This window comes from Cryptomeria japonica, chromosome 11 (genome assembly GCF_030272615.1).
Source record: "Cryptomeria japonica chromosome 11, Sugi_1.0, whole genome shotgun sequence".
Taxonomy (NCBI): domain Eukaryota; kingdom Viridiplantae; phylum Streptophyta; class Pinopsida; order Cupressales; family Cupressaceae; genus Cryptomeria; species Cryptomeria japonica.
This window is the reverse complement of record NC_081415.1, coordinates 236,252,584-236,269,730: the sequence shown is the minus strand read 5'-3', so window position 1 is coordinate 236,269,730 and position 17,147 is coordinate 236,252,584. Positions and strand designations below refer to the sequence as shown.

The 17,147-nt window shown below is 38.5% G+C and overlaps 1 protein-coding gene across 1 annotated transcript; it reads left to right on the top strand.

The window, feature by feature from the left end:
• Positions 1–8,188: 8,188 nt before the first annotated feature.
• LOC131063982 (protein EXORDIUM-like 2) lies at positions 8,189–9,420 on the top strand. The gene has a single exon (XM_057997989.2). It carries the CDS (start codon positions 8,272–8,274, stop codon positions 9,283–9,285), a length of 1,014 nt encoding a protein of 337 aa, XP_057853972.2. The 5' UTR covers positions 8,189–8,271; the 3' UTR covers positions 9,286–9,420.
• Positions 9,421–17,147: the final 7,727 nt, after the last annotated feature.

The window sequence follows — 17,147 nt, the reverse complement described above, 5'->3', positions numbered from 1 at the left end:
GCGTATCACCAGCTCTCTTGATAACTCACATAGCTTTACCATATCATCCACTCATTCCATTTCCAGACCTCTCCCAGACTTGGATCAACAAGAATTACAAAAGCCCTTACTCATTGGGGATCAGAAATCAAGCTTTGAAAAGAAAAATCTAAAAGTCAAAAATAAAGAAAAGTCCTTTAGTCCATATCAAAATCAAAATCTATTGGACTCTGCAAAAATCAAAGTCAAGGATAAAACTCCTATGAAGCAAAAAGAGCAAGAGTTGATCTCCCCTAATATCAAAATAACTGGGGGCAAAAGTTCTAAAATTTCAAGTCAAAATGCATACTTGTTGATCCTAAGTCTCCATCATGCTATCCTACTTTCACTTTTTTTCATAATCATAAGCCTTCATCACTCATCCACTTGTTCCACACATCCATTCCCTTCTGGCGATACATCATGGACCTTTAATGGAGCTTCCTCAAAGGACTTTGTTATCAGTGATGCCCAAACTTCTTTAGGTGACACGCATATGGGCAAACGTAGTCCACACACTAGTAATTCTATCTCAGTTCCTTCATCAAGGAAGACAATCACTCAAGCTACATATCATTCAGTCAAGGAACAATACAACTACAATCATAAAGTCAAGCCTCACACATTTGAGGTAGGTGACTTGGTTCTCAGAGAAAATCCTAAAAATCAACAGGACAGAGAGAAGAAGGGCAAGTTTGAACCAAATTGGCTTTGGTCCTTACATCATCACAATAGCATATGGATCTGGTGCATATCAGCTCTCAACCACAAAGGGTGAACCTTTGGAGGATCCTATCAATAGCATGCACCTTCGCAGGTTTTACACATGGCTCTTCAGAGTATCCCAATTCAAAAATACAAAAAAATCAAAAAAAAAAAAAATTCAAAAAAAATACAAAAAAACATAAAACATTAAAAATTGTTACTTGGTGATAACCTGGCAAACAGGCGCCTTGTGACACAAAAAAAAAATTGAAAAATAAAAAAAATTTCGTCCAATGGTGAAAACCACTTTAGTGGCGCCCTGGGCAAGTACCATGGTGAAAACTGGGTCACCAGCGCCATGCGTAGAGACATTGCTCCTCCCTCCTTCAGGATTCACTTTCATCATTTCATTTTGCACACACTCACAGCCTATCCATCCATAATAAACTTACCCATTCCCATCATGGTTTTTTATTGATCTATCTAAGATTGGTTAGCCATTCATAATAAACCTCCCTTTTCACCCATTTTCCATCCATAATAAATCAGCTCCTATCTGTGGCTAAGGCAAATCCTACGTCTAGTGATGGGTGTGGAACTGAGAGCATCACACGTTCTAAGGAGTACAATTTCTTTTAGTTTTCTTCAGTCTATCCGCGCACAATCCGCAATAAAGAAACATTTGCATCACAATCCACAATAAAGTTTCATCTTCTCCACAATAAAGTATCAGTTTCATGGATTCAGTCAGTTTCAAATGAGACACAACAGCAATAATGGACTTTCAACAAATCAAATCTTTTAGCAGACTCCGACAACATTATGGTTCAGTGCTATCTATCCTTTCTGTGAAAGTAAACATTGTGACCACAATCAAATAAGACTTATACAAGTGACAAGAGACATTAAACTTGAGGACTACAATGGGTGTTGGTGTCGAGTCTTGGTTTTCTTTTGATTTTAATTTTCTGGTGACATGTCTTTTAGCTTTTCTAGGATGTCTCTGACTAGAGATTCTATCTCTAGGATATCTTTGACTAGAAAGGTGAGGATGGGGGTATCATCATCTATTTTCTTTTGTTGTCTGTGGATTGTCTCTTAGTAATGCTATGACTTGTCCAAGGATATGAGGACACTGTGAGTCTAGTATGAACTAGGGCATTCCTTGTTTGCAACTATCCTATCTCCATGCAAACAGGTACAATGACTTTCTGGGTCGAACATATGCCTCGATTGTCATAACCTACTTGCCATAATAAAGCTCAATGATGATAACGCACAAGAAGCTCTTTCACTTTCATATCTTCTATCTTCCATCCCCTTTTCTTGATTGACCTCCATAGTCCTTCTTGAGTCCGTGTAGCCTGCTATCACACGACTGAGTATAATGACACACCAAAAACATTTGCATCTCATGTAGTTTCACCTGCATTACCACATATTAAGCATTTCATACATACATATAGACATCACAATTACATCACGTCCTGCACACAACACCTGTTAGCACATTTTACATTTGCATTATCATATCCATTTGTATTTCATACATTCACATTCACATATGCATAACATTTAAAAACATAAAAGAACAAAAATATTGTATTCCATCATGTACATATTTGCATCCATATCATAAGCATCATATAGAAACATGCAACATAAAACATATAGAAGCATCACATAGGTACACATACATATAGCTTCCGCAATGATGAATCATCTCATATATATGTATCAAAATCATAAGTGTCAGGATACGATGATGTCAAAATACATATGGCTACACAACCAATCCTCGTGTCGCCCTATCCGGACACAGGAACCCACTGATCACTCCTGCCAGCACTGCTGGTAGCGCCAGTCCTATTGTTGTCATGGTGTCCCAGGCCACGTGTCCTGCCCTCATCTCCAGTCCTGGATCCTAAAACACTCATCTCAGTGCATCCTTGTCTCTGTCTCGATCGTAAGGAATTAACTCCCCATTGATCGATATCCGCAGAATCCTATATACATCCTCTAAGGTGACTGTCATCTCACCCATCGGCAAATGAAAACTACAAGTCTCTGAGTGCAATCTCTCAGCTAGCGCAGTCAGTAGCCCCATGTTCGCCCGAAACTCAGGCACATACAAGATGTATCTCAGACCCATAGCCTCAATAGCAGCTCGGTCCTCGAATGTCGGCTCTGGTCGTAATCTCTGTGTCGACGGGAATCTCTCTCGTGACTCTAACATAGGCAAATACTCCTGCAGTCAAGCAAAGAAATCATGTTAGTCAAAGTGACACTCACTGTTCATCACAAAGTGTTGCTTCTATCCTAGTGGCACTCACTGTTCATCACAAAGTGTTGCTATATATCCTAGTGGTACTCCCTGTTTATCACAAAGTACTACGAATTTTGCACTCCCTGTTCATCACAAAGTGTTGCACCTATTTGCACTCCCTGTTCATCACAAAGTGTTGCTCACATTTGCACTCCCTGTTCATCACAAAGTGCTGCTCACATTTGCACTCCCTGTTCATCACAAAGTGCTACTCATATTAGTACTCCCTATTCATCACAAAGTACTGTCTTGGTACTCACTGTTCATCACAAAGTACCTTGATCTATCCTAGTCTTCCCTAGAGGACCTTCTTGAGTCTATCCTCTCAACAACTTATCCAATTGACTATGTATGTTTATCACAGAACTGTCGATTTGGCCTAGAAGACATAAATGCGCTTTCATTACATAAACACGCTTACAGACGTGCCTGGCACCAACGCAGACACGCCTACACATTTTTGACATTGTTTGACATATTCTAAAAGTGCATTTATTGCGCTACCTAGCATGCATTTATGACAACAATTAATGCAACAAAGTACAAGGAGGTTTTTGTGGTACTTACCGGCTCTTCTGCATCTGCTGGCCTCTGAAATCAGTGAACGCGATCAAATCTATGCACCAATGCCATCGCTGCTGACTGTTGTTGCTCTATTCTCTGCACTCTGATCTCTGGGATGTGTGGATGATAATGAGGATGTTTTCCCCTTGTGGTCTATCTTATAGAGTGCCTTAGCCCCAGTCCTAGCCCTCGTCTCCTGAGTTAGTCTTCTTTATCTCGTGACTCTGTCACTTTATCTGGTCAGTCCATTCTAGCCTTTCTTTCTTATCGATAGATTGTCTGTGATCTTTTCACATATGTTCATTCAATCTCTTGAGGGGGCATATCATTCCCATCTTGGGGCAACATTGTATCAGTTCATCTTATCTTCTTTGAAACAACGCGACAAGCTGCATTGTCTCAAAGAGGGGCAAAATGTAGACACCTAAAATTGTCATGTCTAATTAAATAAATATTTTATTTATTTAATCATTTTAGCCTAATTCTTCTATTAATTAAATAAATCTCTATTTATTTAATTAATTCATTTATCCTCTTCTAGCCTTATTTCTCATTTAAATAAATACATTTATTTATTTAAATTATCCTTTTTCCTAAATTAAATAAATATCTTATTTATTTAATTGATCCCTATTTCTCTATTAATTAAATAAATCTTTATTTATTTAATTAATTCATTAGCCTTTTCTACCTATGACACATGTCATTCATCTCTTAATTCCTACACTACCTACCTTCTCATTATTTTATTATTTTCTTTACCTACCCTCTAATCATAGCCGACCATTTATCTTTTACACCTCTCAATCTTATCCCTCGATTTCATATAGTGTCTTCTATATAAGGAGATGCTTCCTTCATTATCAAACCCTAATCAATCATTTTAATCAATCTATGCATCCTAATCAATTGATTACCCTCACTATGCATTCAACCCCGCTTACGACTCGACTACACTACGCTTTCGAACTTGCATATGCAATCAAGCCTACTTGCAACCACATTTCCGTTCTTTGTTGAGCTCTTGTGCATATAAAATCTGAGAGCAAATATATCAAGCAAGATCAATGGAGATAGGAAGAGTGGAGATTCAAACCCTATTGGACATGTGATGGTATAATCTTTGTGATTTCATTTGATTTGCATTGTCTTGGGTAATCTTCATATGTTATGGTGGATCTTTGTTGTTGTTAGGCTAGGGTTTTGTGGTTGAATTCATTTAGTCTTTCAACATTGTTGTATCCATTTTCACCATATAAATTCATTCATTCAAGCATTCATTTAATAACAAAAATGAAATAGGCAAAGTGTACCAGTAGCCGCTATAGCTAACTTCGTGCACCCACAAATCCTAAATGATACATTCAATTTTGACAATTTTTTTGTTGTTGTCTCTATATGCAACTTATCTACTTATAGCTATTGTTCTAGCTTATGAGTACTAAAAATGCACTCTGGATCCGTTACGCTTACAAGGATAAAAAAGTGATCATTTCAAAGTGTTGCTTGATATCTACTTAAAGGTTTCACAATAACTATACACTACAACCACCTAAAAAATTGTTAATATTTATGTATAAATACTCCACTAATTATGCACTATGAATACTCATAAAATTGTGTAACTCCTCCACCTAAAATCTACAAATTCTCACTAGTGGGGTACAAATGGGCAGTATAAATGAACTTTTAATGGTTTCTGTAAAGTAATTAGGGGCAATAAATTTTGCCGCAGCAAGCACGACTGTCGCAATTTCAAATTATTTTGTCTTATTTGCAATGGCAAATGAATTTTTCCCCACCAACCACGCAAGCACGATGGGGACCAAATGGAAGATGTGATTTTCTCTCATTTCACGCACAATGCCAATTGCATCCAGTTAGAAGAGAGTTGTATTTTAACAAAGGCACATGGTAAACATGGGCACTAATTGAGCCCCTTCCCCTAGATAGACATAAATATTTTGGTAAACAAATCATTTTTATTGTTAATACATTTTATAATTGTGAAAATTTTGGCAATGTCTGGTCTTATAAAATTAGAATATTAACTATGTTTGATCTTATAAAATTAGAATGTGTGTGTGCACGCGTGCGCGCCCGCGCCCACACACACATTAAATAGAGATTTTAAAAAAATCATTTTAAATTTTTTTGGATATACAAAAAAAGAAAAAAGAAAAAAATATCAACAAATTTTATTTAAAAAGAAAAAAATGATCATCTTTAGTCGTACAAAAATGGAATATGGTATTTAGCCTACATATGTTATATAATTTTAGTATTTAACCAAGATTATAAATATGTAAGTTCAATTGCAATTTACACATAAGAGAGTATCAATATTCTCTTCCCTTGATTGAAAAAAGCTTAATTGAAATTCAGTCAAGTTGGAGTGAAGAGAACAAGATATAACAAAGGTTGCAATTGTAAGATAAGGATTCACTCCAACAAATATACGATGGAATATGTGTTAATTCTAAGAATTTAGGTATATCTTATATATTCTTGTATGTGGATGAAGTTGTAAATATTTCAAAGGTAATTTGCCATGTTGAAATTCCATTAAATATTAAGTGTCTCTCTTGTATAAATTTGAGAAGGTTTTTGACGAAGATAATGTTCGATGAACTTTAATAGTAGCTTAATATAATAAATGATATGAAACTTATAGATATAATTTTATTTATATAATAAATATAAGGTTGTCAACTCATAAATATAAAAATAAATTAACTGGTTATCTCTCCTTTATATCCCTTTCTCACCCTCTCCCTATTTCTCCCCCGCTATCCCTATCACTCCCTTTTTCTATATTTCTCTAGTTCTCTCTCCACTCTCCCTTTGTCTCCCTCCCTCTTTATCTAATTATATATTTAATTATCTCTATCTCTGTCCCCCCCCTCTCTCTCTATCTCTACCTATATCCCCCCTCCTCTACCTATCTCTTTCCCTCTCCACCTACCCCTCTCTCCCCTTTCTCTATCTACCTCTCTTTCTCTCTCTCTCCACCTATCTCTCTCTCCCTTTGTCTCTCTCTCTACCTATCTCTCTTATTCTCTCCCCCTCTCTCTAGCTCTCCACATCTCTCCCTCCCTTACTCTCTCCCTATCCCCCTATCTATCTCTCCATCTCCTACTCTTCTTTTCTCATATATCTTTATCTCTCTCCCTCTTTTCTCATATATCTCTATCTCTCCCTCTATTTCTCCTATAGATATTTCTCTCTTTCTATCTCTTACTCTCTCTATCTATATTTTTTCTATCTTTGCTTCTCTCCCTATCTCTCTATCTTTATGTTTCCCTCTGTCTCTATATCTCTAACTTATTCTCTCCTCCTTTCTCTCTCCATGTATTTTCATCTCTATCTCTATTTTCCTCTCTCCATATTTCTTCTTCCATCTCTCCTTATATCTCTATCTTTCCATCTCTCAATCTCTTTCTATCCCTATACCTCTCCCTCTCTCTACCTCTCTCTATAAATCATTTCCTATCTCTATCTTTATCTTTCTATCTGTCCATCTCTCTCCCTCTCTATATATTTATCTCTTCCATCTCTATTTATCAATATCTCCTCTCCCTTTATCTCTCCCTCTCCTTCTCTCCATATCTCTATTCTTCTTCATCTATATCTTCTTCACTATCTCTATCACTTATCGTGCAATCTTTTGACCCTCTCCCTCCCTCTCTCTGACTCCTGCCCCCTTCATTTCCCCCTCTTTGTATCCCTATCTCTCTTTCTCACTCTCCCTTTTGCAAAGATAACATGAGGCCATTGGTAATGGCGTCTTATTACCTTCCTAATTCTAAGGTTTTGTTTCAATCATGCTTGGAACCTTATAAGTGAATGCATAATTGGTTTGAAGCTATACTTTTTCATTTAGATCTTTGTTGCATAAATGACCTACCAATTGACCTAATGTAGTGCACAAATGTATGCAAAAAATGGCCTACCAATTTTCTTTATTGACCTTCCACACTTCTTAGATGTACCCATTGCACACCAAGGTGGAGTCAATCATTGGAGCACTCTTATATTAAATTATTGTTGCAATTATCTATGTGGAAACAAATGTAAGTATTTTGAACTAATAAACTATTGCATTAGAAGACTCCGTAGGTTTGCGCAAATTTCCTTGCAGAAATACTGTATCGAAGGTGTAAAGGCACTCTGAGCTCTTTGGAATACACTTCAAGATCTATGGATTGAATCTGCACTGTTCACGTTGGGAATACATGCAACTTTGTTAAAAATAACGAGAGAAAATAGAAGGGCAATAAACGTTGTCCCGGCAACCACGATTGTCTGCAATTTAAAATAACTTTTTGTCTTACTTGCAACGGCAACGAATTTTGCCCCACCAAACACGCAAGCACGACGGGGGACCAAGGGGAAGACGTGATATTATTTTGTTCACGCGCATTGCATATAAGAATCTAGATAGTAGACAGCTGTATTTCACTTTAATATTTGCTTAATTGTTTTCCGCGTCTGTAGTGACTGCAAGCAGTATAAGCTGACCTTCCCATTTTGATATGGATCTATAGGCCTATTTAAACCCCATCCTCTTCTTGCTTATTCTCACACCACACTTTGTTATTTGATTATACATTGTATCTTTCAAATCTGTGTTCCCTTGTAAAAATATACCCTTAAAAATGGCTGTTTTAAGGATTCAGACTATTGTGATGCACTTAGTGCTAGTATATATGGCGGCATTGTCCACAGTGGATGCCGCAGCTCGACCTCTGGCTCAGTGGAGAAAGCTCTCCGCTCTGGTACAAGAAGAGCCTCTTGTTCTGCAATACCACAATGGCCCTCTGCTTACCACAAAACCCATTCTCAATCTTCATCTCATCTGGTACGGAAATTTCACTTCCACACAGCGTACCATTGTGGCCGATTTTGTGCAGTCATTGGGAAAGAGAGACGGCAAGCAGGGCTCTCCCTCTGTGTCCGCCTGGTGGAAAACAACAGAAGCCTACAGAGGCTCTGCCACTTCCCAGTCAAACCCTGCTCAAACACTAAATCCAAGGCTGGGGAAGCAGAAGCTAGACGAAGCTTATTCTCTCGGAAAGTTCTTGAAAAGAAGTGCCATTGCTGTGCTGGTGAAGAGTGCTATCCAGTCCAGAGCTCTGCCTCCACCCCAGAAGAAGAAAAGCAATGGTGAGGTGGAGTTATATTTGGTTCTAACATCTGAGGATGTTATGGTGGAGAACTTCTGCAGTAGTTCTTGTGGATTCCATGACAGCAGCAAAGCAGGCATTAAATACACATACGCATGGGTGGGGAACTCAGCAACGCAGTGCCCAGGGCAGTGCGCGTGGCCATTTCATCAGCCAATTTACCGCCCGCAGAGCCCTCCTCTGCTGCCGCCCAACGGCGATGTGGGTATCGACGGTATGATCATAAACATTGCGGCGACGGTTGCGGGAACAGTGACGAATCCGTTCAAGTCAGGTTACTTTCAAGGAGACGTCGCTGCTCCGTTGGAGGCGGTGTCAGCTTGTCCGGGAATGTATGGAAAAGGGGCTTATCCCAGTTACCCCGGGCAAGTGTTGGTGGATGAGACGACAGGAGGCAGCTATAACGCCCATGGCGTCAACGGCCACACGTTCCTTCTGCCAGCAATGTGGGATCCCACCTCGCGCTCCTGCAAGACCTTGGTCTGAATCACCCCAAAAAAAACATTAAGTGCGCCAGCATACAATTGTTTTAACAGACTGGAGTTCTCCGATCTCCAGCTTGTAATTCTTTATTCATTTATTCTTTTGAATTAATAAATTATTCTTTGTCCGCTTAACTAAGGGAAGTCTGCTTTGATGTGGAGATGCATATTATAATTTAAAAGAAGTTATGTTGAAAAATAATTATCTATATATTAATTGGTTGAAATTTTAAGGATTTTATTGGAGAATTTAATGGGGGTTTAAGGGACTTTGATCAAGTCTTCAAACATGTAGTGTCGTGGTTAAAACACTTCATTGGTGAAGCGGCCACCAAGATCCAAACTCCTGCTGGGCCATTAGGCCTTGTGTCTTTGCTAGGTCGTTTTGCTTGCGGGTTTGAACAAGTGAAGTGTGGGGATGAGGTCCTCCGATTGTGGCCTCACCGGTTCATAGCTCCGGGTCAAAAACGTTTCATGTGGATCCGGAGGGCGTGTCATGCTAGCGTCGCCGGTCATGTTAAAAATTTACCAGTCATTATTTAAAAGAAAAAAAAGGGGACTTGGATCAGTTAATAAAATTAGAAGCATACACTTTGGTGTCATGCAAACCGTTGTATATCTTAAAAGGTTAATTTTGTTTGTTGAAGTATCTAATTGGTGTGTATATCCTTCCTATCGTAGGATGTTGCATGTAAAGTAGGATAAGATAAAGATATTTACTACTAATCGATCTTGAGTTCATTTTAAATGTAAATTAATTTTTTTGTCATAATTTTTTTAATTCGATAGTGAAGTTTGAGCTCTTTTCTAAAGTAAGGATATTATAAGTAGTTTCAATATTGGAAGGTGATTAAATAGTGGATAGGTATTTATATTTTTGTAAATTGGTTATTTTTATTATTGATCTATTTATAATTGTCAAAATTTTAGTAGTGTTTGGTTTGATGAAAGACATTTTTTTAGTTATTTGATTGTAAAAAAATTAAAATGTAAAATTAAATTTTTTTAAGGCTCTTTATTCTTACGAAAAATTAAATATAATATTTAGAGCACACATGTTATAGTATTACATTATTTGATAGAGATTTTTACAAAAAAAGTATTGTTTTAGTTTTTTTTGTATGTAAAAAAGGAAAAAATATCAATAAGTTTTATTTTAAAAGAAAAAGAAAAAAATCTTTAGTCTTCCAAAAATTAAATATAGTATTTAGTCTATGTATGTTATATTATTGTATTATTTAAGGAATATTATAGAAGTGTAAGCTTCATTGCAATTTACTCATGTAGGAGCAAAGAGAACAAGATAACAAAGACCTTAAAATTCTCACAATGCATTAGCATGTGTACCATTAGATCAAACATATTCTTATGTATGAATAACATTACTAAAAATAAGACATTGTGATATATTACACACCTCTGACAATCTCAAGGTGGGGATAAGATCTAGTTGCATCTTCAAAAAGAGCACTTTAAGGTCCATATTGAAAGGCCAAGCTTCCATTCTATGGTATCGTATTATATTATGGAGAGCTAAAGAGAATGAAACTTGCTTCCTTGATCTTAAATAATATAATTGGATATATATCTAGAATTCAATGTGGAAGTACTTTAACAAACTTTCCATGTTTACTCAAGGCATCAATAACTCAACACCCCTCAAATTTGGATACTAAGCTTCTATAAAGAAATGATAAAAGATAATATATTGTTTAGACTATCACAAATCAACTCTACCATGGTACATATCTATTAAATTATCAAAGGATAGATAGTATGTGGATCAAGATAACTAGTATAGCTCTTTATCAACTTTAAGTTTAGTTGTTGTAGCCAACTAAAGATACAACGAGGACTATAATGAAAAAATGATTCAAGTAAGTTCAATATGTGGAATTCAAAAAGAGAATTCTCATTATGTGTTGCCATCTTGGTTGCACATATAAGATATGAATACCAATATCAAGCCACATGACAAATAAATTCAATTCCTTCAACCAATAAACTTTAATATCTTCCATTCAACACCTCATTAGTACTCCATAAGTCGCTACCATGGTCAACACCATGTCAAATGAACTATCTATGTAACAAACATAGAAGATAAAATTGACACATCAATAGAAGGATGAAAAGTTGACAACTATCTACAATTTAAATTATTCTTTACTTTTATATGTTGAAATTGTGTGTTTGTGTGTGTATCCATTTGACCTCAAGGTCAACAAGTAGGAAGAAACATAAGACAATCTTATTTGAGCTACAAAATGACCTGTGATTCATCTTCTTAATTACAAATAAAAATAATATTTTAACTATATCCTATTCTATTTAAAAAATAAAAAATAAAATAATCTTATTAAAATTAAACTTTCTTAAGAATACAGTTATGTATTATATGAATTGTGAAAAATAGGTTTTCAAAAAATATAAAAGACAAACTAAACAGTGTAATGGTTTTAGTTGTCACTAATGAAGACTTTATCTTGTATAAAGTAGAGCACTCAAGAGATATAAGGGTGCCAACATATTTCACTAAACTCGTGCAATTTAGGAAACTTTAAAAATGAACTTCTCAATTCAATTCATGTTTGAACTTCAAGATGACCAATCATTTGAACCACTTGTACATCATAGATTTTACCTTAAAAATGACTTCTAATACTCCTATTAGAACCATAGTGGCTTTAATTTCCTCATATATCGAGCTATTAATTAAATAAGTTTTGTATATCTAAAAGGTAGAATTGAGAAAGCATAAGAGAGATGGAGAGATGGACAAGGAGAGGAAGAGATATAGAGAGAGGAAGGCAAACAAAGTTAGAGAGAGAAAATCTCTCTCTCTCTCTCTCTCTCTCTCTCTCTCTCTCTCTCTCTCTCTCTCTCTCTCTCTCTCTCTCTCTCTCTCTCTCTCTCTCTCTCTCTCTCTCTCTCTCTCTCTCTCTCTCTCTATATATATATATATATATATATATATATATATATATATGAAGAGAGAAAATTAAGAGAGTTAAAATTTTAGAATAATAATAAGCGATACTGATAGAGAGAGTCGAAGAGATAGACAAAGATAGAGAAGCATAAAGACAAAAAGAGAAAGAGGAAGAGAGATAAAGTTAATGTAAGCAAATGAACACTCAATAGATAAGGTTATCATTTGTCTACCAACTCCTTGATTAGACACACAACTTGATTTACTTAATGGTCTACCAATTGATCTAATATATTGCACGATTGAAAGTAAAAGAAGGAAAATAAATTGCTACCTAGTCTTCCACAATTGTTTCAAATACCCATTGCATACAAATTTGTAATTACTAATTTATATACAACTATAATAACTAATGATACGTAACATTATAATAATAAGTATTATAACAATGATTGAAACACTCATCGAGTAAATAATCTATAGTTATTTTTGTGAGAACAAAAGTAAATATTTTGTACTAATAAACTTTTGTATTAGAAAGATTTTGTAAGGTTGTAGAAGTTTTTTTTAAGAAATATTGCTTGGATGGTGTACATGTACTCCAAGGTCTATGAATTATACTCTAAGCTATTTGGATTTAATTTGGACTTTTCACGTTTGATAATTTGCATAGCTTATTTTGAGAATAACCCATTCTTTAAATCATTGTTGACGAGGAATTAAATTGTAGGAAGAAGACTTGGATGAAGTTGAAGAGCAAATATGACATCTATTTGCAAGAATGTCCCAACACCAATGAGAAAAAAAGTTTAGGACTACCATGTGGACAAAACATATCAGTTAAAAAACACATTATATCAAGGAGGAGCACAATTAAAAAGACTACTTAAGGGTTGCAATTAAGGAAAGGCTAGACTTGTAGTTACACAATTGAGATTTAGTTCTCATTGTCTTAAATGTGAGATAGGTAGATGAATAGTCCCCAATGATGAGAGGGAAGAAAGAACTTGTATTTTCTGCAGTAAAGGGGTAGTTGAAATTGAATGACACTTCATCGTTGAGTGTGTAACATATGAAGATATTCCTATATAGTATGAAATTTTTTGAAGGTGGAAAGTCTAAATAAGCTATTTGAAGAGGTGAGACTTAAAAAAACTATAAGTTTTTTTTATCAAGACCCACAACAAAAAAATTGACATTGAAAAGAATTTGAAAATTGTTAAAGATGCAACTCTTGATCTCTTAAACTAATGCTCTTGTGGACGTCATTAAAATTCATTAATAGGAAAATTGTACTAGTAGTCGTTATAGCTAACTTCGTGCACCCACAAATCCTAAATGATACATTGGATTTTGACAAAAAAAAATTGTTGTTGTGTTTGCATGTAACTTAACTACTTATTGTTATGAATGTGAAGTCCAACGGTCACATGACCATTCACATTCACCAGACTCTTCACTTGAGAGTTGAATGTGATTGTATATGTCACGGGGCTAGGTTTTCCCGTGCGGCACCGATGATCTTTTCGGTACTTGTCTGTGAGATCCAAGCACTTCCAAGAACTCGGACTATGCCTGTAAGCACTCCCAAGCTCCAGAACCTGCACACACACACTTGCACAACATGTACAAACTTGCACAACGGAATCTTTACACAATAACACAATGTTGGGGCAATAAGATAGCTTTATTGAACTGAAGAATGGCCCCTGGCCCGGTCTACAAACAATTCCAACTATATCGTTGGTCACTACCCCGAGTACTCCCTCAACACTCGATTACAAGTTCCCGCCCCTGGATCAACGTCCACTCTTGAAACACTGGTACAAACACCACTGCACCTCGCCCCTGGCTGTAGCTTCTCACGTAAACTCCTGATCCACAAAGACCCTGTCTCCTTCGGAACTCAACCTGGCGCACCACTGACTCTCTCGTGAGCCCGCGACGGCTTACCCAGTACAAGACCCAGGCCCCCTCCCTGAACGGGAACTCCAAGTCACTCTGCTACTCTGCTGCTGCTCCTACTTCACCTCTGCTCTGCAATCGCTCTGAACACCTTTGCTCGCTGGAATGCTGTTTTGGTCCTCCTTGGATTTCTCCACCATGAACCTTCGCCTGTGGAAAGTAAAGCACAATGTAGATACGTTCTCTCGTGAACGGTCGGGGTACTCTGCTTCCCCCTATATAAGTTTTTCGTCCAGTTCTCACACATCTGAAGCTTGGCAATAAACATATGTCCATCACCACAACTTCCACCTGCTGAGAATAACAAGGGACTTATAACCCCAGAAGCATACTAGTCTCCCTGAGACAGCAGCCCCTTACATCCTCCCCCACTTAAAATAGGCGACGTCCTCGACGCCGGCAACACAGTCCCAGACTTATGCTGCAGAGGCCCCCAACTTTGTTTACACTTAGAAGGGGAGGCTGGAGTTCCTCTCCAAGAACTCCAAAACCTTGGCTTCATATTTCCAGAGGTTCTCAGCCTTCTCCCAAGTCGCCTCCTCTCGGGACTGGCCCTGCCAATGAACTAAGAACTCCTTCCACTTCCTGTTTCCAAATCCTCTCTCCTTTACAGCGATCACTTCCTCCACATCTAGTCCCGGCCTATCCTTGACAAATGCTGGTCCTCGGGTTGGTATGTTCCTGCTGTTGTCCTCTCTTGTCAGCCTTTGACTCGGCATCTCTCGAACCTTTGTTGGAACCTTTACTAGATGAGGACTTCCCTGTCCCGCTCTGTTTGCTGCTAGAAGAGTCCCCCTTTCCCTTAGACTTTCCATCGTCCTTAGGTTGGAACTGCTTCTTGTCTTTCTTCGGCGGATAGGATCCACCCGATGCACCCGATGCCTTCGGCAAATCCTTGTAGTCAACCAGTCGATCCGCGACTGAAATGGCCTCCTCGACATTTGGAACCTTCAGCTTCTGTAGCTCGTTCTGAGCCCACGGTGCCAGACCCTTCAAGAAGTGGTACAACTTGAAATCTTGATCCATATTTGGAAATTCCAACATAAGGACCCGGAAAGCTTTGATATAATCTCGGATCTTCCCTGTTTGCTTCAGGTCTGAAAGCTGTTTGAAGGAGGTCCAACCTGCATTCTCTGGCTTGAACTGCTCCTTGAGTGCGTCCCGCAACTCATCCCATGTGTCTACCTTGACTACCGACCTACCAGCCTCCATATCCTGAAGTCTGGTCCTCCACCAAAGCTTTGCTGCTCCAGTGAGGAATCCTGTGGCCGTCTCCACCTTTTCTTCGTCCGTCAATCCCCTCATGGATTTCAAGTACTGACCCATGTCAAAGAAAAAATTCTCCATGATCTTGTCGTCTCGATCACCCTCATACTTTTCAGGTGGTGTCACTCTTGCACCCTTGGTAATCCCTGCTTGAGAAACACAACTCTTGACAAACTCGATCTCCCGAAGAGCCTTCTTCAACTCGTCTTCGAGTCTAACTCGTTCTTGCTGTTCATGTCCACACAGGACCTGGAGATCCTTGATCTCACCTTCAGCAACGCCCAGTCTTACCTCGGCAGCCTCCGCGCGCGCCGGCAGCTCCATCTCTTCCAAAGCCTCCAAACGGTTTCTCACTTCAAGAAGTCGCTCCTTTGTCTTAGACCTCTCAGTGACATGAATAGGGGGCGAGCCCGGCTCCCCCTCTGACTCCCTGTCAGAATCCCCTGCTCTTGACTTCGGCATGACTGCTATAAACTGAACTCCCTTTTAGTGTGCTAGCTTGGGGTATCAAAACCTTGTGCTCTGATACCAACTGTCACGGGGCTAGGTTTTCCCATGCGGCACCGACGATCTTTTCGGTACTTGTCTGTGAGATCCAAGCACTTCCAAGAACTCGAACTACGCCTGTAAGCACTCCCAAGCTCCAGAACCTGCACACACACACGTGCACAACACGTACAAACTTGCACAGCGGAATCTTTACACAATAACACAATGTTGGGGCAATAAGATAGCTTTATTGAACTGAAGAATGGCCCCTGGCCCGGTCTACAAACAATTCCAACTATATCGTTGGTCACTACCCCGAGTACTCCCTCAGCACTCGATTACAAGTTCCCGCCCCTGGATCAACGTCCACTCTTGAAACACCGGTACAAACACCACTGCACCTCGCCCCTGGTTGTAGCTTCTCACGTAAACTCCTGATCCACAAAGACCCTGTCTCCTTCGGAACTCAACCTGGCGCACCACTGACTCTCTCGTGAGCCCGCGACGGCTTACCCAGTACAAGACCCAGGCCCCCTCCTTGAACGGGGACTCCAAGTCACTCTGCTACTCTGCTGCTGCTCCTACTTCACCTCTGCTCTGCAATCGCTCTGAACACCTTTGCTCGCTGGAATGCTGTTTTGGTCCTCCTTGGATTTCTCCACCATGAACCTTCGCCTGTGGAAAGTAAAGCACAATGTAGATACGTTCTCTCGTGAACGGTCGGGGTACTCTGCTTCCCCCTATATAAGTTTTTCGTCCAGTTCTCACACATCTGAAGCTTGGCAATAAACATATGTCCGTCACCACAACTTCCACCTGCTGAGAATAACAAGGGACTTATAACCCCAGAAGCATACTGGTCTCCTTGAGACAACAGCCCCTTACAGTATATATGATAGTGCATTCCAAGTATTGTATTGGTGACAGTGATTAATGAAAAGTTTGCCTACTTTCCCCTGGATGTAGCCTTTAATGGTGAACCACCTCAAAAATTGTTAATACTTATCCACAAATGCTCCACTAGTCATACACTATGGGTACCCATAAAGTTGCGCAGACTCTTCCAATTGAAATCTACAAATTCTAACTAATTGAATGGGGTACAAATAGGTGGCAGCTATTAGTAGAGGCGAAATTTATTAATGAACTTTTAATGCTTTCTTTAAAATGATTAGGGGCAATAAATTTTGCCGCAGCAAGCACGACTGTCGCAA

Coding starts and splice junctions, on each gene's coding strand:
- LOC131063982 (XM_057997989.2), top strand. CDS start 8,272: ATGGCTGTTTTAAGGATTCAGACTATTGTGATGCACTTAGTGCTAGTA.